General features: G+C 44.8%; 2 protein-coding genes across 8 annotated transcripts in view; both read right to left on the bottom strand.

Moving 5' to 3' along the window:
- Positions 1–3067, bottom strand: part of FAN1 (FANCD2 and FANCI associated nuclease 1) — a 38700-nt gene extending 35633 nt beyond the window's left edge. Inside the window, exons 1-3 of one of the 7 annotated variants that reach the window (XM_016191734.2) lie at positions 2989–3036; positions 2170–2691; positions 634–1992 (exon numbers count right to left, since the gene is read on the bottom strand). In XM_016191734.2, coding sequence (XP_016047220.2) covers positions 634–1843 — 1210 coding nt within the window. In that variant the 5' untranslated portion in view covers positions 1844–1992; positions 2170–2691; positions 2989–3036. Of the gene's footprint in view, positions 1–633; positions 2692–2870 lie in introns of all 7 variants that reach the window. The other 6 variants (XR_009546576.1, XM_060179271.1, XM_060179270.1 and 3 more) reach the window with 6 other exon arrangements.
- A 2851-nt stretch (positions 3068–5918) lies between these two features.
- Positions 5919–26288, bottom strand: MPHOSPH10 (M-phase phosphoprotein 10). Its single transcript, XM_007520673.3, has 11 exons — positions 26132–26288; positions 21912–22608; positions 20361–20500; positions 19566–19725; positions 16126–16267; positions 15352–15419; positions 13658–13795; positions 11585–11695; positions 9485–9592; positions 7758–7988; positions 5919–6848 (listed from the first exon to the last, which is right to left on the bottom strand). The coding sequence occupies exons 1-11, from the start codon at positions 26218–26220 to the stop codon at positions 6699–6701; spliced, it is 2034 nt and encodes a 677-aa protein (XP_007520735.2). The 5' UTR covers positions 26221–26288; the 3' UTR covers positions 5919–6698.
- Between the last annotated feature and the right edge of the window lie 457 nt (positions 26289–26745).

Consider the following 26745-nt stretch of genomic DNA (forward strand, 5'->3'; position numbering starts at 1 on the left):
CGGCGAAAACAGAAAGAAAGAAAGAAAGAAAGAAAGAAAGAAAGAAAGAAAGAAAGAAAGAAAGAAAGAAAGAAAGAAAGAAAGAAAGAAAGAGAGAGAGAGAGAGGGAGGGAGGGAGGGAGGGAGGGAGGGAGGGAGGGAGGGAGGAAGGAAGAAAGAAAGAAGGAAAGAAAGAAAGGGGGAAAGTTGGGTAGTGGTGCACCTGGTTGAGCACACGTTTCAATGCTCAAGGACCTGGATTCGAGGCCCCAGTCCCCACCTGCAGGGGGGAAAGCTTTGAGAGTGGTGAAACAGGGCTAGAGATGTCTCCCTCTCTATCTCCCAAGTACTCTCAATTCATGCCTATCTCTATCCAATAAATAAAGATAATTTTTAAAAATTAAAAAAGAGAGAGAAAAACATTGAGAGGGATGAGGGAGAGAGAGACCTGCAGCACTGTTTCACCTGTTTCACAGCTGGTGAAACTTCCCCCTGCAGGCGGAGACCAGGGGCCCAGACTCAGGTCTGAGCTGATGATGTATATACTTTACAGTTATCCAGCCCCTTGCCACCACTTACTGCCTATCACACAGCAGCCCAAGTCAGAACAGCCTAGGAGGCAACAAGACTTGAAAACTAAAAGGCTTAAGATACCTGATAGCTGATGGAACTTCCTTACAATTTCATGCTCTTGTTCGTCAAAGAGCCTGCTGTCATCTTCATTCTCAAACACAGCTTTCAGCACCATGAGGAAGTTCTGAAGGTAGTAAGGATGACTAGGGGCCACTGAAATCACTCTCCCCGGCACATCATGGCGTGTTCCCTGCTCCAAAGGAATCATGCCAGGGAACTCATTCTTGAAGCCACAGTCACTTCCTGGAGGAAGTTCGTGGAGATCATTCTGCTTAGAAGAATGAGATTTTGCCTCCCAATAGGGCAACTGTGTCTGATTAGCCTCAGAAGCAACAGTCATTTCCACTTCTTCATGACTCCCTGCCTCACACTTTTCTACACCTCCTGTGATAGTCTCCTGCTTGGCATGACTGTCAGTGGAGGCTGACTTTAATGAAAATAGCATGGAAGCACTATCTGGGGCGGCAGGGGTGAGCACGGTTGATTGCCAGCATTCCTGGGGTGAAACCTTGTGACTTTCAGCTTCTGTGATGTTAGAGCCTTCTCCGCCACTCTGTTCCTTCAGAGAATCGTAAGCAAACATATTTTCCTTCTGGGAACTATTCTGTAAAATTTTATCTTTGCCCTCAATCTCTGGAAAATCACCAACCAGACCCCCCTCTGATATGGATAAGGAACTCTGAGGACAATGACTGGCAAACTCCTCATTTTGATTTATAGATCGTTTCGCCTTTATGTATCTTCTGGACAATTTTGAAGACAGGCTTCCCAAAGAAATGACTTGCACATCGTGCTTTGGGGCATCCTGATTTTTGTGTACCAAGTTATCATCGCATTCAAAATAGGGGCTGGTCTGCTGTTTGATGACCATTTTTGCAGAATCACTTTGGCCAGGGCTTAAATTTATCTTTGGAGGTGATGACTTCTTTGGAGTTACATCTTCTAAAACAATACTGGTCAAACCCTCTGTGGACACATTTGAATTCATTACAGGAACATGGTGCCTGGGATTAACTGGATTGACACCATCACTGTTAGCACACAGTTCATCGAGGTGCTTGTTTAAGTCATATCTCGGTACCATCTCACTACAAATGGGGCAGGCCAGCTTTGCTGGTGGTGTATTGTTAAAAAATGAAACAATAGAGCTGGACACATTTTTTTTAGCTTTGCTGTTTGACAAACTTCTCCGAGGTCTTTTGCTCCTCTCAGCTTTTCCTTCTGACATCATGTGTATGAGAAAGACTGGATGTTTCAAGTAACAAAGCACATCGAATCATGCGGGAATGATAGCAATGGTTTCTGTTTACTCCCCTATCTCGAAATAAAAAGTCTAATTCTTTTAGGCTTCATGCTATTTCTTTGGACAGTTTCTTCTTCCTATGAAATCAAACACACAAGGTTCAAAACACGTTTATGAATTCACACATCAGGAGGGAGGGGGGAACAGCTCTAGAACAAAGCAGTAGTAGTTATCTGCGGCCTAGCGAGGCTGGGGAGGGAAAACCTTGCAAAGTTCTGGTCTCAGGCTACACACAGGTTCGGTGAGTTCCTTACCATAAAAACGGCCGTGCTATGCTGGGCTTTGTACAGTTTCCAACAAAATCGCATTAGGATCTACCATTGTAGGGGGCCGGGTGGTGGTGCACCTGGTTGAGTATGCATGTTACAATGCACAAAGACCTGAGTTCAAGCCCTCGGTCCCCACCTGCAGGGGGAAAGCTTCACGAGTGGTGTTGCAGCGCTGTGTCTCTCTCCCTCGCTATCAACAATAACAACAAATTTAAAGGCATCTACGATTGTAGAACTTTCCAAAAGGTGAAATTCCAGGGGGTCGGTGGAGAGGAGAGAGTTCGCCCGGTGGACACACACTTTACCATGCAGAGGACCCGGATTCGTACCCCCAGCGCCACGTGGGAGCATCATGTAGAGGGGAGGCTTCACTGGTGGAGCGGAGCTGTGGTGACTTCTCTCTCTGACGCTGTATGCGGACGGGGGTGTGAGGGGGGGGAAGAGGTTTGGGGGTGCATCTGCCAGGAGCCGTGGAAATGTGCAGGAGGCGCGGAACCCCAGCGAACTCTGGAAGCAATAAAAAAATAACTCTTAAATGGAAAATTCGAAATAACTCTTAATGGAAAATTCGACTTCTCCGGATTTTCCCCGGGGCCAGACTATCTGCAGTAACATTTCCCAGGAGAAAGCCTATCCCGGCGCCCCTCAGGGTCACTGCCGCCTCCAGAGCGGCCCGGGTCACAGACACTTATCCGGAACCCGGAAACACTGCAGCTCGGCCCGAGCCTGGCGGTCAGCGCCCGCGCTGCCGCCCTCCACCGCCGGCTCCTGTCCTTCCTCCTCTGCCGCCCGCTGGCTAGTGACCTGAGCCCAGTGCCCAGCGCCCCGAGCTCCCACCCGGCTCTGCGCGCCGCCATCACAGTCATTCCAGCCGATCCCCGCGCCTCGGCTCGCAGTAGACGCGACCAGCCGAGGTTCGAGCGATCGATCACGCTTTCCTTCCACATGGGTGGCTTAGACCGACAGCTTAATTTCTGGGCAGGCAGGCACCTCCTTTGCTTCACATTCAAAAGAAACAGATGGCCCAGACGCGCCCCATGCACCACTTTCCCAAATTGACGGGTGGAACGGTTACATTTGGGGGAAACACTTGAATGAGAAAGTGAAATGGTCTCCTGGGAGAAGGCAGAGGCAGGCCTTCTGTTTAACAAGCATCCTTCAGAAGACAAAGTAGAAAAAAAAAAAAAAAAATCAAAGAACCGAGCGGGCTGGAAATAGCTCACTCAATAGAGTGCACTCTTCCATGTGCTAGAACCCGATACAGCTTAGAGGACTCCCTGTGAAATCATAAGATGTGCAAGGTCGCAGGGCAATGATAATAAAGTTAGCAGACAAGATTGAGGCTGGGGAGTCAGTTTAGTCAAATGAAACATGAAATGGACAGGTCAAGAAGGGAGATTTGACCACCGCCATCATGTTGGAGTCAGAGATTTGGCAATAGACACCAAGAATATAAACAAAGCCACCTTTCAAGGATGGTGGCATATTTGTAATAAACTGGAGACAGGGTTCTCTGCTTTAGGCAGAGAAGTTCAAGTACAATTTTCATTGACCTATTGATATTACGTTCCTTTAGAGTTATTTAACCAACTTTTTTCCTGTTTTACCTAATTCAATTACTAGGTATGGATGAGGAAATTTCACCCCCTCTGGAGTTTAGACCAAAATTCTTTATCAGGTGCTGAAGGGGGAAGTCCTGGCTTCTGTAATTGCTTCTCCGCTGGATATGCATTGGCAAATCGATCCATACTCCCAACCTGTTTCTATCTTTCCTTAGTGGGGTGGGGCTCTGGAGAGGTGAGATTCTAGGACACATTGGTGAGATCATCTGCCCAGGGAGTTAAGGATTAAATTGTAGAAGCATCTGCAACTTGGTGGCTAAAATGTATGTAGATATAAAGCAGGATAAAATGTCTAATGAAAGGAGTTGGGCGATAGCGCAGTGGGTTAAGCGCACGTGGCTCGAAGCCCAAGGATCCCTGTTGGAGCACCCGACTCCCCACCTGCAGGGGAGTCACTTCACAAGCAGTGAAGCAAGTCTGCAGGTGTCTATCTTTCTCTCCTCCTCCTCTCCATTTTTCTCTGTCCTATCCAACAACATCAATAACAATAATAACTACAACAATAAAACAAGGGCAACAAAAGGGAATGAATAAATAAATAAATATTAAAGAAAAGAGATATACTTATTGGCTAGAGACAGAAATGGAGGGAGGGGGAAGACACCTGTAGCACTGCCTCACTGCTTGTGAAGCTTTCCCCCAGCATGTGAAGACCAGCAGTTTGAACCCCAGTCCTTGCACATTGTAACACATGCACCCAGTGGAGTGCACCACTGCCTGAACCTGTGCACTTATCTTCTTTTTATTATATCGTTATTTGATAGAGGCAGCCAGAAACTGAGAGGGAAGGGGGTTATAGAGAGGAAGAGACAGAGAGACACCTACAACACTGCTTCACCACCGCAAAGCCTTCCTCCCACAGGTGGGGAGTGGTGGCTCGAACCCGGGTCCCTGTTCATTGTAACATTTGCACTCAATCAGGAGTACCACCACCGGGCCCCTAAACATAGCTATTCTGATATCTGAATGATAACCCAGAATGCAAGATTTCTGAGTGTAGAGGATCTGAACTATCTTTGACCACCACAATAGCCAGCTGTGTGAAACGAACAAGTGAATGAACTAAGCAGAAAGGGGACAGACTAGGGGAATAATCTACAAGCATGTGCCTCCTACCAGGTAAGGATCATGATGCTGATGACAGTGAGCAGAATACTTTAACAGAATGTGTTCTTTCTGGTGGAGGTAGAGAAAGAACAAAAACTGGATGAATCACAAATGATGAGATTGAGGGAATAGTCTAAAAGTTAACTGAGTGAAGGATTTACAAACCTAAGGCTCCTGAGTCACCCAGGTGATATATACATTGACTTTTCCATACTCTTACAAAAATGCTATCTTGGGAGTTGGGCGGTAGCGCAGAGGGTTAAGCGCACATGGCACAAAGCACAAGGACTGTCATGAGGATTCTGGTTCGATCCCCAGGCTCCCCACCTGAAGGGGAGTGGCTTCACAGGCGGTGAAGCAGGTCTGCAGGTGTCTGTCTTTCTCTCCCCGTCTTCCCCCACCTCTCCATTTCTCTCTGTCCTATCCAACAATGACATCAATAACAACAATAACTACAACATTAAAAAACAAGGTCAACAAAAAGGAAATAAATATAAGTCCTGTTATATGTGGGTTTTCTTGCAAGCAATGTGAACTCATGGTATTGATAAATACAGCCCTGTACTTTAAAGGTATTTTCTATTATGGTTATCTTAGCTTCTTACTCTGATTACCTTAACATTTCTTCTCTAGCTAAGAAAACATATAATCAGACAACACAGAAAATACGTGCTCATCAGCTGTTCATAATTTCAGTAAGCCATCTTATTATTTTTGCTACCAGGCTTATCACTGGGTACATGTATGTATGACTCCCTCAGTTCCTGAAAGCCATTATTTTCCCTCCATTTATTTGCTTTTTGATAACAGGTCAGAGACAGATAAACACCTACAACATTGCTCAACTATCGTGAAGCTTCCTCTGCCTCTCACAGGTGGGGACCAGGGACTTGAACCTGGCCTTAAGCATGGAAACATGTGCTGTACCAGGTGAGCCAGCATGTGGCCCCTCAGTAAAGCTTCTCAACAGTACACTATTAGGAAGTTTGTGGGACTCAACATTTATTTTATTTTTATTTTTTGCTTATTATTGGAGACAGAGAAATTGAGAGGGGGATAGAGAGGAAAAGAGACAGAGAAACACCTGCAAGCCCTACTTCACCACTCGTGAAGCTTTCCTCCTGCAGGTGGGGACCAGGGGCTTGAACCCGGGTCCTTGCACACTATAGTTCATGCTTAACCAGGTGTACCACTGCCTGGCCCCTGGGACTCAAATTTTATACACAGATTTCAACCTTTGGGGGAAGATACTGAGGTGAAGTTGAACTCTCCCCCTCCCCCCCACATTCTGGTCACAGGGTCTCTGGTCACACTCTACTCTGTAGTTATAGTGTGAAAACTAAGAAAGGCACGGTGGGGAAGGGCTTGGGCCTAGATTCCGCCTCATGCCTACAGCAAGTGAGATAGGATTTGTTTATTTATTTTTCCAGAACACTGCTCAGGTCTGGCTTATGGCGGTGCTGAGGATTCAAACTGAGACCTTGGAACCTGAAAATCTTTTTGCAAAACCACTACTGCTATCTCCCCCTAGCCCAAGACAGGACTTTCTAAAGACAGTTTGAAGTTTGTCTTTTCCAACTATGGAATTCTCTGCATCTATGCAAAGAAAAGTTCTCAAAAGTTTTATTATAAAACAGACTAGTAGTGATCCAGAAGGTGGCACAGTGGCTAAAGTGTTGGACTCTCAAACATGAGGTCCAGAGTTCAATCCCTGGCAGCACATAAAACAGACTAGTGAAAGAATGTAAGTTTACATGTCCATATTTACATTATGTTCAAAATACATTACAGCTTTAATTTATGCACAGAAATATTCTGTTTTTTCTTCTTTTTCTTTTCTGTTTTCTTTGCCTCGCTGATTTGCATTTTTACTTGGTCTTGCAACTTAGAGAAGAATGCCTGTGATGACTTCAGGGCTTTGTCTTTTCCTTCATCCTGGAATTAAAAAACAATACAAGGTCATGTTACAAAAATCTTTTTTAAAAAAAACTATCCAATTAGGAGCCAGGTGGTAGCACAGTCAGTAAAGTGCATGTGGCACAAAGAGCAAGGAACAAGGACCAGCATAAGGATCCCAGTTTGAGCCCCGGACTCCCCACCTGCAGGGGGGTTGCTTCACAACTGGGGAAGCAGGTCTGCAGGTGTCTATCTTTCTCTCCCCCTCTGTCTTCACCTCCTCTCTCCATTTCTCTCTATTCTATCCAACAATGACATCAGTAACAACATCAATAACTACAGCAATAAAAAAAAAAAAATTAAAAAAAGCAAGGGCAACAAAAGGGAATTCGCAGAGGGCTAAGTGCACATGGCGCAAAGCGCAAGGGCCTGAATAAGGATCCCGGTTTGAGCCCCCGGCTCTCCACCTGCAGGGGAGTCACTTCACGAGTGGAGAAGCAGATCTGCAGGTGTCTTATCTTTCTCTCCCCCTCTCTGTCTTCCCCTCCCCTCTCCATTTCTCTCTGTCCTCCTATCCAACAATGACATCAATAACAATAATAACTACAACAATAAAACAAGGGCAACAAAAGAGAATAAATAAATAAATAAATATTATCCAGTGTTCACAATGGTAAATTTAAAAATGTGAAAAAGAACTAGAAGAGATTATGGGGGGTGGGTCACCCCAACTGGGAGGCACTGAGTACAATCTATTGCTGCTACAATGTTTGTGTAACTAAAGAGGGGGGGGGGAAAATTGCGGCCAGTGAACCAAAACTTTCAAGGTCACCTGCAGCCTGTCCACCCCGACGTGGGGGGCACTGGCTGATGTAGTCACCACACTGAGAGACGCCACCACCCCTTCCCCACAAAGGCTTTCCAGCAGTTTCCTGGCCACACCCTTACCTTTAAGAGCGCAGCTTTGCCTGTTCGGGTTAGCTGTTTCAGCTTCTCTGAAGCCACTGCTTTGCTATACTTCCCCACCTGGTCAGGGCTGTTCTTCTCAAGCAGTCTCCTTCGCTTTTCTTTCTCCTTGAGCTTCAAATGTTTCTGGTACTTCTTTTTCCTCCGTTCTCGTTTCTTGTCTGTAGCTGTTTTCTCGGCGTCGGTTTTCACATCTCCCGCTTTATTTTTTTCCTGTTTAAAAAGAAAAAAAAAATCACCAGCAGTAGAGTAGTTAATTTCAATATACAATTCAGGGAACTGAAAGAGAATTGCATCTATGGAATGTGACCAGTGGACTGTCTGTGGCCTCATGGAAGCATGCAGAACAAACAACCTCTGCCTGGGTTACAAAGAGCTTTGTGAACCAGAGTATCACTCTGGCACATATGATGCCGGGGATCGAGGTTGGGATCTCATACTTGAGAAATCAACACTATAGCCACTGCACCTCCTCCCAGTGAGGCAGCTCTTTAAAAGCTGGAATGCCTCCTTGGACAGAACAGCTGTGATGATGGCTTTGAACTAAGATTCAGCTTTCACAAAAGCAGCCTGGAGGTTGGGCTGTCGAGCTAACCCTCATAAGAAAGCTGGTCCCTGGGGTCAAGCAGTAACACCTACTTGAGTGCATATATCACCATGTTTAAGGACATGGGTTCGAGCCCCTGCTCCTCACCTGACGGGGGATGCTTTGTGAATGGTGAACCAGGTCTGCAGGTGTTTACCTTTGTCCCTATCTCCACCCCCCACCTCAAATTCTCTCTGCCCTATTAAATAGGAAAAAAGAAAAAAAAGAAAAAGAAAAAAAAGGAAAAAATGAGCTCCAGCAGTGAAATCTGTAGTGCTGACAAGGAGCAACAGCAATAACCCTGGTAGCAAAAAAAATAATAAATAATAAATAAATAACAGAAAGCTGGTCCTGTTTCATGAGATTCCAGCAGGGCTTTGGGGTAATGGCGGAAGAGGGTTACTGGGCTAATGGCGGAAGTCCCCTGACTTTTGGGCTAATGGCGGAAGAGGGTTACTGGGCTAATGGCGGAAGTCCCCTGAGATAGAAGAGAATTATCTACTCAGTGATGCGTCTTCTTTCCTTCTCTCCATTCTCCTGGCTGCCTATCTATTCATCCTGGGCTGTCATCTGAGAGCTAGGCTCTTGAAGAAAAGGATGTAGCAAAGCAAGGGAGAAGAAGGGGGAGCAGAGCTACAAGACGGGAGGGGGGGGAAGGGGAGTGCTCCAGGAGAAACCATTATTACTATGTGAGGCAGGGGCCACCTGTATGTGGTATGTTCACCCCACCCATTAAGAAATGCTCTATTCTAGACCTGGATTTCATCAGAATAAGCACTGAAAGGGCAAAATAATGGGGGAATCCTGACAGTGAAAGGTTGGTAGTATGCAACCGGTTTTCAAGTTAATATTACTATTCAAATTGGGCAAAACCAAAATACTAATGTTGAATATTTACAGATAGTTTTTATAACAATTACCCTATCTACCTCATACTAATGCTTCATTATAGAAAATTGGTGTTGGAGTTGCATTATTCATTTGATTATACTTGAAAATGGCTGAGCCACATTAGGATGAAAACAATCAACTCAAGAAAAATGAGATTAAGTAAAAAAAGGATCTAGCAATGCAAGTAATTCACTGACAATCAGACAGTTAACATTCACCACTGGCTTCTTACCTTGACTTCTTCTGGGGCCAAAAGAGTGGCATCACTAACACTCACTGGGGCAACTTCTTCCATGGTTATGGCTGGCAGATTTGACACAACTTTAATTTCTGGAACAGGCTAGAAGAGACAACACATTCAACAGGAAGTCAGAAGCAGCCTGAATATAAAATATCTCAATTGTGAATTTAGTAACTATGGAGATGGCATGGGAAACAGGAGAGACAGCAAAGTGCAAAAGGACGTTTATGGTCAAGGTTTCGAGGTTCAGGTCTAACCCCTGGCACCATCATAAGTCAGACTGGGCAGTGCTCTAGGGAAAGGAAGGAAGTTAGGAAGGGGAAAGAAAGAACCTAAGAAAGCAAGCAAGCAAGTAGGCATCAAGGGAACCTATATCAGAAATTCTTCAATTTTTGTAGAGGAAAAAGAATGACTTGTAAACTGTTGGGAACATGTGTGAGCCTGATAGAGCTTAGGGAGAACCACCCCCATCTTTGGATGGAGGTCTGAGAAGATAACCTCTTGGTAAGTCTCTCTCAACCGAGGTGAGCCTAAGGGGGGAAACTCAGACTTGGTTCTTTCCTTCTTGACTCTCAGGCCCACAGATACCCCAGTACTTCCCTCCATTAACCACAGGCCACATGGCCGCAGATTCACTTATTCAAAGTCACCTTCTGATCACAGAAGAACACACCTTATCTCACACTTCATCACACACCTCAGACCCCAGACAAGAGAAATTCCAAACTATATGGCCTTTTGATATTCATCTTCTTTCTGTCTCACCCTACGGATTTAACCCCTATGCTTCTCTCAGATAGCTTTGGATAATTAAGTTGCTTGTGTCATGGAAAATAACTGTTTTGTATCTCATCAATTCCTGTCATACCAACCCCCTACCTTGGGGGCATGCTGACTGTTAAGAAACCTGTAATTTCTGTCATATTTCAACAATAATTACCTCCATTGCTTTTCTATTTAACTCATGTCAATTTTGCTAATAAACGGACTCTAGGATTCTGGGACTCTAAGGACTCAGATTCTAGATTCACGCTAAGAGTCCCCTGGTGTCTTTTACTTCGTGTCACCCCTGTCGTGAGCGAGAAAGAACCAGCCCGTTACCTTTCCCCTGGAGGCCACCCTGCCGGAGAAGGAGAGAGACACCCCGAAAGTAAACCATTACATGTAAGACAGGAGACATAGCTCAGGTTTGAACCCAGATATCACACAAGAGTGCCACAGCAACTGGGAAAGATCTCATTGTGGGGGTTAGGGTGCTAGCACAACGGGTTAAGCACACATGGCCTGAAGCACAAAGAGCGTAAGGATCCCAGTTCAAGCCCCTGGCTCCCCACATGCAGGGGGTCACTTCACCAGTGGTGAAGCAGGTCTGTCTTTCTCTCCCCATCTCTGTCTCCCCTCCTCTTTCAATTTCTCTGTCCTATCCAACAACAACAACGACAACAATAATAATGACAACAACAAGAGTAACAACAAGGGCAACAAAAATGGGAAAAATGGCTCTCAGGAGCAGTGGATTTGTAGTGTAGTCACGAAGCCCCAGCAATAATCCTGGAGGCAAAAAGGAAAAAAGAAAGATCCCATTGCTATAATGTCTCTCCTTCTCTCTGAGTAAATAACCTGGTTTTAGAGAAGTAAATAAATTGAAATAAGTAGATAATTGGAGACACAAATACACATTCTCCCCCCCCACACACACACACAATTATCAGTTCAAGATTACTTTTTCAGACAAAAATACAAAAAGGCAGAGAGAGAATAACAGGTCCCTTTGCCAGGCATGAGCTTCCACACAAGAGGCTTTGCCTGTGATTTATCAGGAATGCAAAATGTTCTTCTTTTTTAATAATGTTATTTATTTGTTTATTTTACCAGAGCACTGCTCAGCTCTGGTTTATGGTGGTACTGGGGATTGAACCTGGGACCTTTGGTACCTCAGGCATGAACGGCTTTTTGCATAACCATTATGCTGTTTCCCCAGCAATGCCAGGTGTTCTACATCCTGAAACCAAATAAAGTCAATCTCACAAAAGCTCCAAGAACTAAGGTCACTCTGGTAGCATTTGCTCACTGAAACGTTAGTAGACTCACCGGTTTAGGGATGAAGTGAAAGTTGGAGAGGGCATCTAATTTTAAGAAGAGGGAATCCATCATCTTCTGAATTTCTACATGCTGAGGATTCTCCTCTTCTTCTGCTTTTTGCTGTGGAAAATAAATTCAACAACATCAGATTAAGCAACAGAGGACAAAATCTGGAAGGGTTATGAGGTTATCCCCATCTCATCTTCCAGGCTTCAGCTAGAAACATCTCAAGACAAAAATCAAAGTGAACAATACCAAGGCAGCACTAGTGACTGCCAAAGTATACATACAACAACCATTACCACTAATGTTTAGAACTTGTGGTGACAGGTGCCCTCTGTCGGGTGTGCCCCACATAGCTCCCCAAAACTTGTATTTAATTCTCATTAAAAACTAAGCTATTCCTTTTTCCAACTATGACACCATTTCCCCAGACAATAACCTGGGTCCACCTGCATATTAGATGTCAGGCACAGGAAAAAACTAGTAAAGTCATGGGCCCCTTGGAATATACCTAAAATAGATCTACTAGCTTTTTCCAAAATGGAGACCCCAAATCTTCATCTGCAATATTCTTGCCTTTAGGTTCATGATTAATCAATAACTTGTTCTGCTATATATATATATATATATTTTAGAATTTATTTATTTATTCATGAGAAAGACAGGAGGAGAGAAAGAACCAGACATCACTCTAGTACATGTGTTGCCGGGGACCGAACTCAAGACCTCATAGTTGAGAATCCAACGCTTTATCCACTGCGCCACCTCCCAGATCACTATGCTTTATTTCTTAACTCTTGTTTGGTCACCAGGTTCCAGTTAATACCATGGTGCCAATCTGACTTCCCTGGGTAAACAACCTCACCATGTGTCTTGGAGCCCCGCCCCACTAGGGAATGGGAGAGACAGGCTGGGAGTACGGATCAACTTGCCAACACCCATGTTCAGTGGAGAAGCAATTACAGAAGCCAAATCTTCCACCTTCTGCACCCCATAATGGATCCTGGGTCCATGCTCCCAGAGGGATAAAGAATAAGGAAACTATCAAGGGAAGGGATTGGATATGGAACTCTGGGAGTGGGCACTGTGTGGAAATGTACCGCTCTTACCCTACAGTCCTGTCAATATTTCCATTTTATCAATTAAAAAAAAAAAAACTAAGCTATTCTTGGGCAGGGAAGCCAGCATAATGGTTCTGCAAAAGGCTTCCATGTCTGCATGTCTGAAGCTCTGAAATCGCAGGTCCAATCCCCACATCACTGAAAGTTAGAGCTGTGTAATACTGTGGAAAAGACAAACAAAAACTAAGCTAGTCTTACTGGGATGATTAACAAATCACACAGAAGAACAGTGGAGGTTATCTGTTAATCATGTGAGTTATCGCTCAATCCCAAAAAAGCTTTTGGAAATTGCTAGTTTGTTTTGTTATTTAACCAGAAACATTTTTAAAAGAATCTATATAAAAACAATTCCACCAGCCCTAAGTATCTGAAAAAACATTCAGATAATTTTCCTCCACCAGAGCACTGCCCAGTGGTAGAGGAGATTGAACCTGGGATTTCAGAACCTCAGACATGAGAGTCTCTCTGCATGACTATTATGCTGTCTCCCTCACCCCAGATCTTTTAAAGCTATATTAAGAGTTTCAGAATCATTAATGAAAACGTATACATTTTAGTTGTACTGTAATAAGTGCTGTAAAATTCAAAACTAGTTGTAAAAGTAGCCGGTGACCAAAGTCTGATTCCAATAGTCCTTGGCTACAGTCTCTCCATTTCTAGCATGCTCACTCTTTTATTTTTTCCTTTATTTGATGGGACAGACTCCTGCAGTATTCGGTTCACCACTTCTGATGCTTCCCCCTTGCAGGTGGGGGGTGAGGGGCTGGACCCAGGCCCCTGTGCATGGTAATGTGTGCTTAACCAGCTGTACCACCACCCAGCCTGGCCCCCAAGCTTGATCTATTATACATTTAAAGGGAGACTAAAGAGCTCAAGATTCCTGTGTTCCGTGAACTACAACACTTCCAGTAGAGCTGATGGAACTGGTCTCTACATGACATAATAGTTACTTCCTTACCTGGTTGAGTTTGATGTACTCCTGCTCATAAATCTCAGCAAGGCTCAATTTACTCTTCTCGTGGTCTAATGTTAACCGCTTTTTATATTCAAATGCATCTTCTTTAGGTTTTTCTTTACGTACTACATCATCCCAAGCCTGGAATATGAGTGGCACATGAAATCCAAATAAACAAAACTAATATTTTTTAAAATTTTATTTCTTTTACTTGATAGGACAGAGAGAAATTGAGGGGGAAGGGGGAGATAGAGAGGAGGAGTCAGAGAGAGACACTTGGAACACTAGAATTTTCTGGAATATTTATTGTCACTGCAGAGTAAGAAAACTGCAGCAAGAAAAAAATTATTTTGATGAAATTTTCCTTCTTTTCTGATGGCTGTTCAAGTGACAATAAATGCAAAGGTCTTAACAGCAGTACCTTTTTTTTTTTTTTTTTTATTAAATGTTCCACACTTCCCCATCATTTTATAACATTTAGAAGTCCAGACACTATCCAAAAGTTTATCTTGTTTTATAAGTTTTCATTGCTTCACAGTACTCACCTTTTTTTTTTTTAATATCTTTATTTATTGGATAAAGACAGCCAGAAATCAAGAGGGAAGGAAGAGCTAGGGAGAGAGAAAGAGACGCCTGCAGCCCTGCTTCACCACTCACAAAGCTTTTCCCCCTGCAAGTGGGGAATGGAGATTTGAACCCAGGTCCTTGCACATAGTAATGTGTGTGCTTAAGCAGGTGCACCACCCCCCACCCCACACCTTTTTTCTTTTAAAGATTTCATTTAGTAAAGAACAAGAAAGACAGGGGAGAAGAGAGAGGGGGGAGGTGGGGGAGAAAAACACACTAAAGCATCACCAGAACAGGTGCTGCCAGGAATTAAACTCATAACTTTATCCTTGAGAATCTAAGGTTTTATCCACTTTTCTACCTTCCATAGCACAGTCCTCAGCTTTCATCCACTTTTCTACCTTCCATAGCACAGTCCTCAGCTTTCAACCCCATTCAAGCACAAATGTCTAAGCAAATACATGATAAAAGCCATCATTACTTATTTATTTATTTATTTATTTATTTTATTTATGAGAGAGATAGGAGGAGAAAGAACCAGATATCACTCTGGCACATGTGCTGCCGGGGATCAAACTCGGGACCTCATGCTTGAGAGTCCAAAGCTTTATTACTGCACCACCTCCCAGACCACAAAAGTCATCTCTTATTGTACATGCCACTTTTATTTTATTTTTACTGTATATGTCACTTATTGCACATACTCACATTTTAGTCTAGGTTTACAAAATAAGGCCAATTCTCAAACTAAACCTATTTAATAGCTTTTTAATATTGAAAGAATACTAGGCCCTTTACCTATTACACCAGACACTGTGTCTAGACCAAGGATCCTGGCTGTGACTACAGCAAATCCCACACTAGTCACCACACCCACCGCCCTTCATCTCACACTGCCCAGCAAATCTGTGGGGAGGTTGGAGATGGTGCTGGCTACTTTTTTTTTCCCCAGGCAGTGTTTCACAACAAAAGCTTATAAGAATCTTAATTTGAGACTTAAGGCTTACATGAAGAATAGTACAAATAAAATGTCCATGAAAACAAAAGACAATATTTTGGGTACTCCCCCAATATTATTTCCAAAAATTCTTTCAGATTTTTAAATTCAAGTTAAATCCAGTCATACTGACCTGATCTTTTATCCTCTGCTTAATGATATCTTCGAGTTGAAGGGTGGTTTCCTCTGTGATCACAGGCGCTAAGGAAAAACAATACACATTGGGGAGAGAGAGCAAGGACAGAGAAATGTTAGAAGTAGAGGACCGGGCTGAATGGCATACATGGTTGCTGTCTTGTTTATCCAACTTTCTTGTATGTTTGCAAGTGTGTTTAATAAAAAATTGAAGAGGTGCTAGGCAATGGCACACCTGGTAAAGTGCACAAGCTATACCATGTGTGAGGATCCAGGTTGAAGCCCCCAGTTCCCACCCACAAGGCAGGAGGCTTTACAAGTGGTGGAACACTGCTGCAGGTGTTTCTCTTTCTCTCTCTCCCCATCTCTCCTCCTGTTTCTCTCTCTATCATAATTACAATAAGTAAGGGGGGCAGGTGGTGGGACACCCAGTTAAGCACACATATCACTGAGTACAAGGACTCAGGTGTGAGTCCACTTCCCACCTGTAGGGGGTCCACTTCACGAGCAGTGAAGCAGGACTGCAGGTGTCTTGTTTTTCTCTCCCTCTTTCTATCCATCCTGTCACCTCTCAATTTTTCTCTATCCTAGCTAATAAAAATTAGAAAGAAAAAAAGGAAAAAATGGCCACCAGGAGCAGTGGATTCATATGGCTGGCACTTAGCCCCAACAATAGCCCTGGTGGCAATTAAAAAAGAAAATCCACCCCCCGCCAATCTGTCTATGGACTAGAAACACAAAGAAGGCAGCAAAGGGGAGTGGACACACATACCCATGCGCACGGCATGGTCAAAGTGCAGGGTCTCCTCCAGGAGGCTGTTCTCCGGTCGCTTTTGTGCTGTCACCTCTCCTTGCAGCTGCCAGGGTTTTTTTTCTAACAGCTCCTTTTCTAAGGATGCAATTTTTTCATTCATCTATGAAAGAAAACAAAAGGAGTAAGTCATTCATTTAGGAGAGAAAATTAGGCCTACAGCTGTGTAAAGGTGACTAATAATAATGTGAAAGCAGGATGTTCTATAAAACAATTGTTTCGGACACCTTGACCTTTTTCTTTAAACATTTTATTTTTTCATTTTTTTTTAAATATTTATTCCCTTTTGTCGCCCTTGTTGTAGTTGTCATTGTTGGATAGAAATGGAGGGGGGGGTAGACAGAGAAGAGGAGAGAAAGACAGACACCTGCAGACCTGCTTCACCGCCTGTGAAGCGACTCCCCTGCAGGTGGGGAGCCAGGGCTTGAACTGGGATCCTTATGCTGGTCCCTGCGCTTTGTGCCACCTGCGCTTAACCCGCTGCACTACCACCCAATTCCCTCTTTTAACATTTTATTTATTTGTAATGAGAGAGAAATACAGAGAAAGGGAGACCAGAATATGCTCAGCTCTGGCTTATGGTAGTGCTGGGGATCATAACACTGGCCTTTTGCAGAACCATTATGCTGTCTCCCCAGCCTGTTTTACCTTTTTAAAGGATGGTTAACAGGTATACACACACACACACACACACACACACACACACACACACACACACATATGTTGTTAAAATTTCGGACGGCTCTTGCCGAGTTAGCTTCGCAGTGGTGAACAGAGACGCGGAGACAACGGCTGGGCAGGGAAGCTGTATTTCTTTATTCAGGAACAACGATTCATAAACTAAGACAAACTAATCACCAAACAGAACTCTGCTGTCTCTTTGCGGCGGCGCAAGCACTCCCTCTTACTCTTGAACTCAGGAACTCTCCAACTCTAGAACTCTCCGAACTCAGGAACCCAAGAACTCTCTCTCTCTGGCACTCTCTCTTTTACTCTGGAACTCAGGAACCCTCTCCCTTACTCTCGAACTCAGAAACTCTCGCACTCTCGCACTCTCGAACTCCGGAACTCAGGAACTCGGTCACTGGGGAACTCAAGAACTCTCGGACTCCGGAACCCTCTCCCAGGGTCCCTTGGGGCGGGGCCAAGCGGCCCGCGAAATTAACTGGACTGATCCAATTCTCTTGGCGGGGGGGGGAGGGCTAGAACAAGCCAATGTAAAGCATACGACAATTCCCCCTTTTCTTTTTAACTAAATGACTACAGTATCAAGGGTGTGGGGTGAACAGAAACATATATAACAAAAACCAGCATGTTGCCAAGGGAAGGCCTGAGGGGGCCATATCTGAAAAAAAAACCATTTCTTGCCTCGGGGGGCTACTTGCCTCAACGGGCAATTGCATGGGGGTGGGGAACGGCCTAGGGTCCCACAGGCAGCTGGCTGCAACTTACTTACTATGAAACAAAACTTGTTATTAGCATATCTACTGCACGATCCAACGTTTCTAATAGAGAAGGAATTTGAGACTTTTACATATCAACAACGTCTTTTAACCTTTTGTTACACCCATTCAAGATGGAGACACACCCTAGGTGTGGGCCGGAGAGGAAACCTCAGGCATGAGAATAATTAGCATAGCCATTGTGCGATCTACCATTTCTAATAGAGAAGGTAGTGTTTTACATATCAACAAGTCTATTTAACCTTTTGTTTAGACCAACTTAGTTGAAATATATTGATTGTTAACTAATTTTTACCTCAGACTTTAAATGTAAGTTAATTTTTATCTTTATGAGGATTATATTGAAAACCTTTTTCATTTAACTTTGACTAGTAAGAATTTAGCCTTAAAGCTACTGTTTACCGAACTTTAAACATACACATAAACATGGTCATTAATACACAAGGAGAGAAACCTTTGTTACGAAGACATGTCATTTTAAACACGAATTTAAGTCTATACTGTCTTAGTTGTTGGGGGGGGGGGGGGTTTCACCATCCGGAGGTGGCTTCCCGCGCAGCTCCACTTCTAGGAATTGCAGGTTGCGATCTCTGCACAAATCTCTGCGTACTCCAGCTTGTCTGTCTTCAGACCGGACCGGCGGCTGGAGATCTCGTGTGCCCAGTTTCGGCAGGGAGCCCGGGGGTCCGGGAGGCCCGGGATGGTTCCAGAATTCATAGAAAGAGGGCAGGCAGGCCATCTTTGCAGAAGGCGTGAGCCTAGGTGCCCAGGGGTGGTGGCCATGATAGGCCGCCGCGGCCCTGCCCCATGGCCCTGCCATGTCTGCTGCCCTGTTCGCAGTGGCCGAGCAGCGTGGAGGGATCACGCGTCCAGTGCCCTGCAGCACGCGGTGGAGAGCCGGCTCCTGTGGGCTGGCCTCAGGCTCCAGCATGTTGGCATCGGGCTCCAGCATGTTGGCCTCAGGCTCCAGCATGTTGGCATCGGGCTCCAGCATGTTGGCATCGGGCTCTAGCGTGCTGGCATCGGGCTCTTGCATGGTGGCGTAGGCCTCCTGCGGGCTGCGGGGCTGCGGGGTTGCTGGCGCGGTGCGCGGGGTTGTCTGGGCGCAGCCGGCTGGCTGGCTGTTTGACCAGGTGGAAACAGCAGCTCCGCGCCTTGCCTCCCGCCCGCTGGCTCTTCCCGCTGGCTGTTCTGAGTTCGCTCGAGCGAGTGGAAACCACAGAGTGGTCCAGAGATAAATGTTCCAGAAACAGCAAAACAGTCTCGTGAAGAAAGAGCAGAGGCCTTTGGAGATCTCTTCACAAGCAGAAGAGAAGGCCATCGTGCATAGGTAGCCAAATTGTCTTTACTTATCTGAGAGATGCGCAGGTCAGGTCCACGTGGGCGCCATTTGTTGTTAAAATTTCGGACGGCTCTTGCCGAGTTAGCTTCGCAGTGGTGAACAGAGACGCGGAGACAACGGCTGGGCAGGGAAGCTGTATTTCTTTATTCAGGAACAACGATTCATAAACTAAGACAAACTAATCACCAAACAGAACTCTGCTGTCTCTTTGCGGCGGCGCAAGCACTCCCTCTTACTCTTGAACTCAGGAACTCTCCAACTCTAGAACTCTCCGAACTCAGGAACCCAAGAACTCTCTCTCTCTGGCACTCTCTCTTTTACTCTGGAACTCAGGAACCCTCTCCCTTACTCTCGAACTCAGAAACTCTCGCACTCTCGCACTCTCGAACTCCGGAACTCAGGAACTCGGTCACTGGGGAACTCAAGAACTCTCGGACTCCGGAACCCTCTCCCAGGGTCCCTTGGGGCGGGGCCAAGCGGCCCGCGAAATTAACTGGACTGATCCAATTCTCTTGGCGGGGGGGAGGGCTAGAACAAGCCAATGTAAAGCATACGACACATATATATCCCATGCCCCTAAGAAAAAACATCTTTACCTTTTCTTGTCTTTTCTCGAAAGAGGATTTGATTTCATCAGAATCTTTCTTTACATTTACAATTTCTGTATCCTCATCATCTGGTAAAGCAAAAGTTACTCTTTTTGAACTCTGTTTACCATGCTTGCTGTCTTCACTTTCAAGGTCACTATCTTCATCCCTGTAATAACCAAATACAAAAGGAAATACACAACTTCACATTAGGAAAAAAACAGGAAATAAGTTAACTAGTAATGAAAGTTCTTCTCCCAGCCCCCTCCTTTTTACCAGAGCACTGCTCAGCTCTGGCTTATGGCTGTGTGTGGGGGGACTGAACCTGGGACTTGGGAGCCCCAGGCATAACCATTATACTATCTACCCCCACCCGTGAAAGTTCTTTTATATGCACAATGGAGCTAAATATCCAGGACTTCTAAAATAATTTTGTTAGTAAGGTACACAGAACAAATGACATAAGTGAAACACAAATGTCTGCCATAAAAAAAAAAAAAGTTATTCATTGAACTATGAGACAAATTCACTTTACAAAAGAATTAAAATGATAGCTTATTGGCACAACAGATAAATCAGTGCTTTCCATTTGATTGCTATGATCAGTAGTATCCCTCTTCATCAGACAATCTTGTAATGTTCTTTTAAATACAGAGATGTTCTTCTAATCATCTGATCCTAAGGCATCTATTATTTGATGGCAGAGGATCTAATTCAAAGCACTCATTTAACAACTGGGAGTTAATCGACATACATGATTACACAGCTCCAGCTGGCAATGTCAGGGATGATTAAAGGACTCACATTTCAGAAATGTCACCTTCTTCAGCCATTTCTTCATTTTCATTTGAACCCAGCTCATCTTGAACACCTTCTATATCTTCATCACTTTCAACTGGGTCAAAGAAATCTTTGTATTTCAGGTTTCTGGAACTTCTTCCTGACTATAGGGGGGGAAAAAAAGACCTTCAAAATTTAATTTAAAAAAAAAAAAAAAAGCATTTAAACTTTAATTCAGGCTGGGAAGAAAAAAATACTTTATCATGTTTGCTAACTAATAACACTACTGTAAAGCCTTAAAAGATTCTAGATCATAGTGAAAGATAGATACTTGCAGACCTGCTTCACCACTTGCAGGTGGGGAGCTGGGGGCTTGAACCGGGATCCTTACACCAGTCCTTGTGCTTTGCACCACCTACGCTTAACCCGCTGTGCTACTGCCCGACTCCGGATGTATAGATTCATTTATGATGAATAAGAAAAAGTACAATATTCTGGGACAGCAGCACATCCAGTTGAATGTACATACTTCCAAGCACAAAGTTTCAGGTTCAAGCTCCTAAGCCCCACCTGCAGAGGGGAAGCTTCACACACAGTGAAACACTGCCACAGATGTCTTTCTCCCTCTGTATCTCCCTCCCACTTCTCAATTTCTCTCTGTCCTATCAAATAAGTGGTGGTGGTGGTGGGGTTTGGCTGCTGGAAGTAGATCTGTCCTTCAAACACAGAGTCCCAACAATAATCTAGTGGCAAAGAAGTAAAATAAAATATTAGGTGGTCTGTGAGGTGACGCAGTGGATAGTGCTGGACTCTCAAGCATGAAGTCCTGAGCTCGATCCCCGGCAGCACATGTGCCAGAGTGATGTCTGGTTCTCTCTCATCCTATCCTTCTCATTAATAAATTAAAATAAAATATTTAAGTATCCTTGTCGTTAGCAAGCCTATTTTTTTTGGCATGGGCTTGTGTCTGCAGGATTCCACCACTCCTGGGGAACAAGACAGAAGGTGAGAAACAAGGCAGAGCGTAGATAGCATAATGGTTATGCAAACAGACTCTCATGCTTGAGGCTCTAAAGTCCCAGGTTCCTGGGTTCAATCCCCCACACCACCATAAGACAAAGCTGAACAGTGGCCTGGTTAAAAAAAAAAAAAGAAAAAAAAGTGAGAAACAGAAGGAAAGACACACCACAGCACTGCTCCACCACTCACGAAACTTTCTCCTTTGCATGGTGCTCCCACAGGGTGGCCAGAGCTTAGACCCAAGCCCCTGTGCATGGTTGAATGTTCTACCAGGTAAACTACCTCCTGGCCCCACAAATGCCTTTCTTTTACTATTTCTTTTAGTGCTTGGGGAATATATATATGGAAAGTCTGGATATCTCTAACATGTGGGATCATGGTAGTAAGCCAGAATTCAAGCGTTTTGTGTTAAGGAAATGATGGCTTCAGTTTACCTTTCCCATTCTTTGAAGCAATGCTTCACTTATACCCCAGCAAGTTCTGAACCTTTCCTTGAGAAGTAGAAATACTTGATATGAGGTGGAAAGTACTGTCTTTCCTCTCCCAAAACTTTACCTTACGTTTTTGACCTCCAAACAGTCCCTCTTCATCAGAATCAAGATCTTCAAATAAATCAATATCTTCTTCGTCGCTGTCATCTTTCCCCTCCTCTTCTTTTTCCATGTTTTCTAAAAAGCTTTCCATTTCAGCCAGTTTGAAAAATTTGTCATCTACGACGGACTTTTCTATGGGCTTTTTGGGTGTTTTGGCTTTTTGGCTTTGCACCTTGCTCTGCTGTTCCAATTTGCTGATATCGAAGTCAAGATCAGAATCCACATCACTGAAATCTAGGCTTTCCTGTGGATCCGATTTGCTTGTGCTTTTAGCTTTCTTGTTCCCTCTAGGATCACTCTCGCTCAGTTCTAACATCTCCTCTTCCTCCAAATCTTGTTTGAAGTCCTGCTGGCCATCAGCTCCCATTTCTGAGGCCTCTTCCATCTCTGAGCCATCCTCTTCACACTCCTGGTCAGCATCCTCTGGGAGAAGACTGAGGTCTGCATCGTCGATGGCCTCACTCACTACATTCTGGAAGTACTGTAAAACTGGTTCATTCTGTAATTCCAGTTGCTGCCAAATCTGTTCATCATCAAATTTATCTATCATCAGTTTTCGTAAAGGACTTCCACGGACCTTCCCATTCTCCAGAACTTTGTTAAAGTCATAAAGTACTTTTGTTAAAGAAGTGAAGTTAGAGGCCAGTCCTTCTTGAATCCTATTTAGGGGGCAAATGGAGGATGCTAAATAAGATTTAGAAGTATAGTCAACTAAAAAAAAAAAAAAAAAAAAAAAAGCTCTGAAATAAATAAAATTTTAAAAAAAACCCTAACTCTTGTGTAACTTAAATTTAAAAGAAATGTCAGTTTTATATGTAGATTATAAACCTGCTATACAGATGTAGGCAAGAAAGCCATTATAGACCCATGTGCTTAATCTTAAATATTATTCTTAATCTTAAATTCTCCACTCTGCTGTTACTCCACCCTACTCATTCCGTTAGTAAAGATCAACAATTATTTCTGTAAAGAGTGGTCAGGGAATACCTTTTTGAGGATGCGATTATTTGAGATGAGACCCACACACTAACGAACAGCCTTAAAAAACAACTGGGGGGAGTCGGGCGGTGACACAGTGGGTTAAGCACACGTGGCGCAAAGCGCAGGGACAGGTGTAAGGATCCCGGTTCGAGCCCCGGCTCCCCACCTGCAGGGGAGTCGCTTCACGATCTTTCTCTCCCCTTTCTCTCTCTGTCTTCCCCTCCTCTCTCCATTTCTCTCTGTCCTATCCAACAACAAAGCAACGTCAACAATGGCAATAATAACCGCAACGAAACTGCAACAACTAGGGCAACAAAAAAGGGGGAAAAATGGCCTCCAGGAGGCGGTGGATTCATGGTGCAGGCACGGAGCCCAGCAATGACCCTGGAGGAAAAAAAAACAAACAAACAGCTGGGGAGTCAGGGTGGTGGCACACCCAGTTAACTGCACATACTACTAGGCACAAGGACTCACACAAAGATCTGGGTTTGAGACCCTGGCTCCCCACCTGCAGGGGGGATGCTTCACAAGCCCTGAGCAGGTCTTCATGTGTCTCTCTTTCTCGCTCTGTATCTTCCCCTCCTCTCTCAATGTCTCTCTGTCCTATATAATAAAATGGAAAAAAAAAATGGCTGCCAGAACAGGGGCACCCAGCTCCATTAATAACCCTGGGGCAAAACAAACAAAACCCAGCAAATATGCCCTCTGGGCAGATGAAACAACAAGAACTAATCACCTAAGGTGGAAATGAGGTTGATGAGTTTGAGGAGAATGGTCAGCATGTGGGGAAGGAGGTGTGAGTGAGTGTGGTGAAAAAGAAGCCAAAGGCAAGGTTAGAGACAGAGGGAAGAGACCTACTAGGGCTTGGAGGAAGCTATGTGCCATTTCATTGTAAGTATAAAGAGAAGCCATCAGAAGGTGTCATCTTAACAGGCAAAATGATATTCATTTGGCAGGATGGCCCAGAACAGAATAGGAAGGAAGGTAGGGTGATTAGGAAGTTCGTGAAGCCTTCCTTGCAAAAGACACACAGCTGTGCTAGAGTTACACCAGATTTTATGGTGAATTGTGGAATTTATAGTATAGTCTGGAAACAGACCTGGAAGGACTTATCAATAAATTAGGTGTATAGTTGAGAAAAGGGCATTAGAAAGTAGCATGCTTACGTGTTGGAAAGACTACAAAGATTACAAAGACAGAAGTACAATTTACCAAGATAAAAGAAGGCCGGTGGTAGGCAAGGCCCTGGGAGAAGAAATCTGGGAAGGGCAGATGGTACAGGGAAGTAAACAGAGCCAAGTGGGGACGTGGCACAGTGGGTAAAGCATTGGACTCTCAACCATGAGAGTCCAACAAGGTGTTACTTGTTTATCTCCCTCTTTCTCTCTCTCCCCCCACTTACATTAATAAATAAATCCTCTTACGTTTTCTACTTTATTTGCTTATTTTTGTCGGAGAACTGCTTAGCTCTGGCTTATGGTGGTGCTGGGGATTTTGGTGCCTGAGGCATGAAAGTCTCTTTGCATTAAGTAAATCCATTTAAAAAAAATAGTTTTTAGGGTGGGGGTATAGCATAATGGTTATGCAAAGAGACTTTCGGGCTCTCAAGTCCCAGGTTCAATCCCCCACACCTCCATAAACCAGAGCTGAGCAGTGCTCTGGTAAAAGAAAAGAAAAAAAATTTTTTTTAAGTTCTTAATTTTTATTTATTAGATAGAAAGCCAGAAATGGAGAGGGAAGCGGGAGATAAAAAGGGAGAGAAACAGAGAGACACCTGTAGCCATGCTTCACCACTTGAAAAGCTTTCATCCTGCAGGTGGGGACTGGGGGGCTCGAACCTGGGTCCCTATGCACTGTAACATGGGCACTCAACCAGGTGCGCCACCACTTGGCCCCTAAGTAAATCCTTTTCTAAAATGAGTACAACCGGGAGTTGGGCGATAGCGCAGCGGGTTAAGCGCATGTGGCACAAAGCTCAAGGACTGGCGGAAGGATCCTGGTTCGAGTCCCTGGCTCCCCACCTGCAGGGAAGTCGCTTCACAGGCGGTGAAGCTCACAGGCGGTGAAGCAGGTCTGCAGGTGTCTATCTTCCTCTCCCCCTCCTCTCTCCATTTCTCTCTGTCCTAATAACTACAACAATAAGACAACAAAGGTAACAAGGGGGAAAATAATTACTTAATTAAAAAAATAAATACAACCAGGGGCCAGGTGGTGATTCACCTGGTTGAGTGCACATATTAGAGTGCTCAAGGACGCAGGTTCAAGCCCACGGTCCCCACTGGCAGGGGGAAAGCTTCTCAAGTGGTGAAGCAGGGCTGCAAATGTCTTTCTCTCTCTCACTCTCTACCTCCCTCTCCCCTCTCAATTTCTCTCGGTCACTATCCAATAATAAATACCTCTTAAAAAACGGTTTAGGGGGTCAGGCGGTAGCGCAGTGGGTTAAACTCATACGGCGCAAAGCCGCAAGGACCAGCATAAGGATCCCAGTTCAACCCCCGGCTCATCACCAGCAGGAGGGGTCGCTTCACAAGTGGTGAAGCAGGTCTGCAGGTGTCTGTCCTCTCCCCCTCTCTGGATTTCTCTCTGTCCTATCCAACATCAATGGCAACAATAACAACAAGGGCAACAAAATGGGGGGGGGGGGGGAAATGACCTCCAGGAGTAGTGGATTCGTAGTGCAGGCACCGAGCAATGACCCTAGAGGCAAAAAAATAAATAAATAAATATAAACTTTTTTTTTTAAAGTACAACCAACGGTTCATTTTGGACATCCTAAATTTAAGACACAGAGAAGGATTTGGAGGAAGAGGTCAAAGTCAGACAATGTCAGACGCCAGATTTTAAGTTCACAAATTACAAAGAGCTTGTAGGTGGGTAGACGTGAAAGACAGTCCCAATCGTCAAGATTAATCGCTGCGGGTGAACAGACAGGCGACAAGCTCGTAGCAGAGCTGGGGCGTGGGGAAGCACTGGGTGCTCTAGGGGATAGAGAACTAGGCAACCAGATCAAGTCAGAAGGAAGGACGGGGTGGGCAGGCCCCTAAGAAGGGATCTGGGCATCGATAATGGATCTACACGGCTCTCGACATCTGCAAAATGACAGCTGGAACTATCTGAAACGTGGGAGAGCGATCACCGCTGCATGTCCCTCCCTGTACTCCAGTTTTGTCCACGTCCATGTGAGATCCGGGCCGCACTTACGTAAGGAAGCACTCAGGTCGTTCGGTGGCTTTCCCAACCTCTCTCAAACACCGCTCCAGGGTCTTTCGACGCCAGACCTGGGGAGCCATGGTCGTCGATACCGGTAAAGAACCTCACGCATGGAGGAAGAGAGCCGCCCGGAAACCGGGCCACAAATCGTCCTATGCAACCTGGAGCCGGGTGGCAAAGGTTCCGCCCCGCAGAGGTTCCGGGCCCACCCCCTTTCCAGAGCCAATGGCAGCGCAGAAACTCCCCACTCGCTTTTTTTTTTTTTTAATATTTATTTATTTTCCCCTTTGTTGCCCTTGTTGTTTCTCATTGTTGTTGTAGTTATTATTGTTGTTGTTATTGATGTCGTTGTTGTTAGGACAGAGAGAAATGGAGAGAGAAGGGAAGAAACAGAGAGGGGGAAAGAAGGATAGACATTTGCAGACCTGCTTCACCGCTTGTGAAGCGACACCCCTGCAAGTGGGGAGCCGGGACTCCAACCGGGATTTTTACGCCGTTCCTTGCGCTTTGCGCCATGTGCGCTTAAGCCGCTGCGCTACCGCCCGACTCACCGCCCCCCCCCCCCCGTCGCTTTCTGAGGGGCGAGGAGCTAAAAAGAGCTATTG

The sequence above is a fragment of the Erinaceus europaeus genome, chromosome 20, assembly GCF_950295315.1.
Source record: "Erinaceus europaeus chromosome 20, mEriEur2.1, whole genome shotgun sequence".
NCBI classification, from domain to species: domain Eukaryota; kingdom Metazoa; phylum Chordata; class Mammalia; order Eulipotyphla; family Erinaceidae; genus Erinaceus; species Erinaceus europaeus.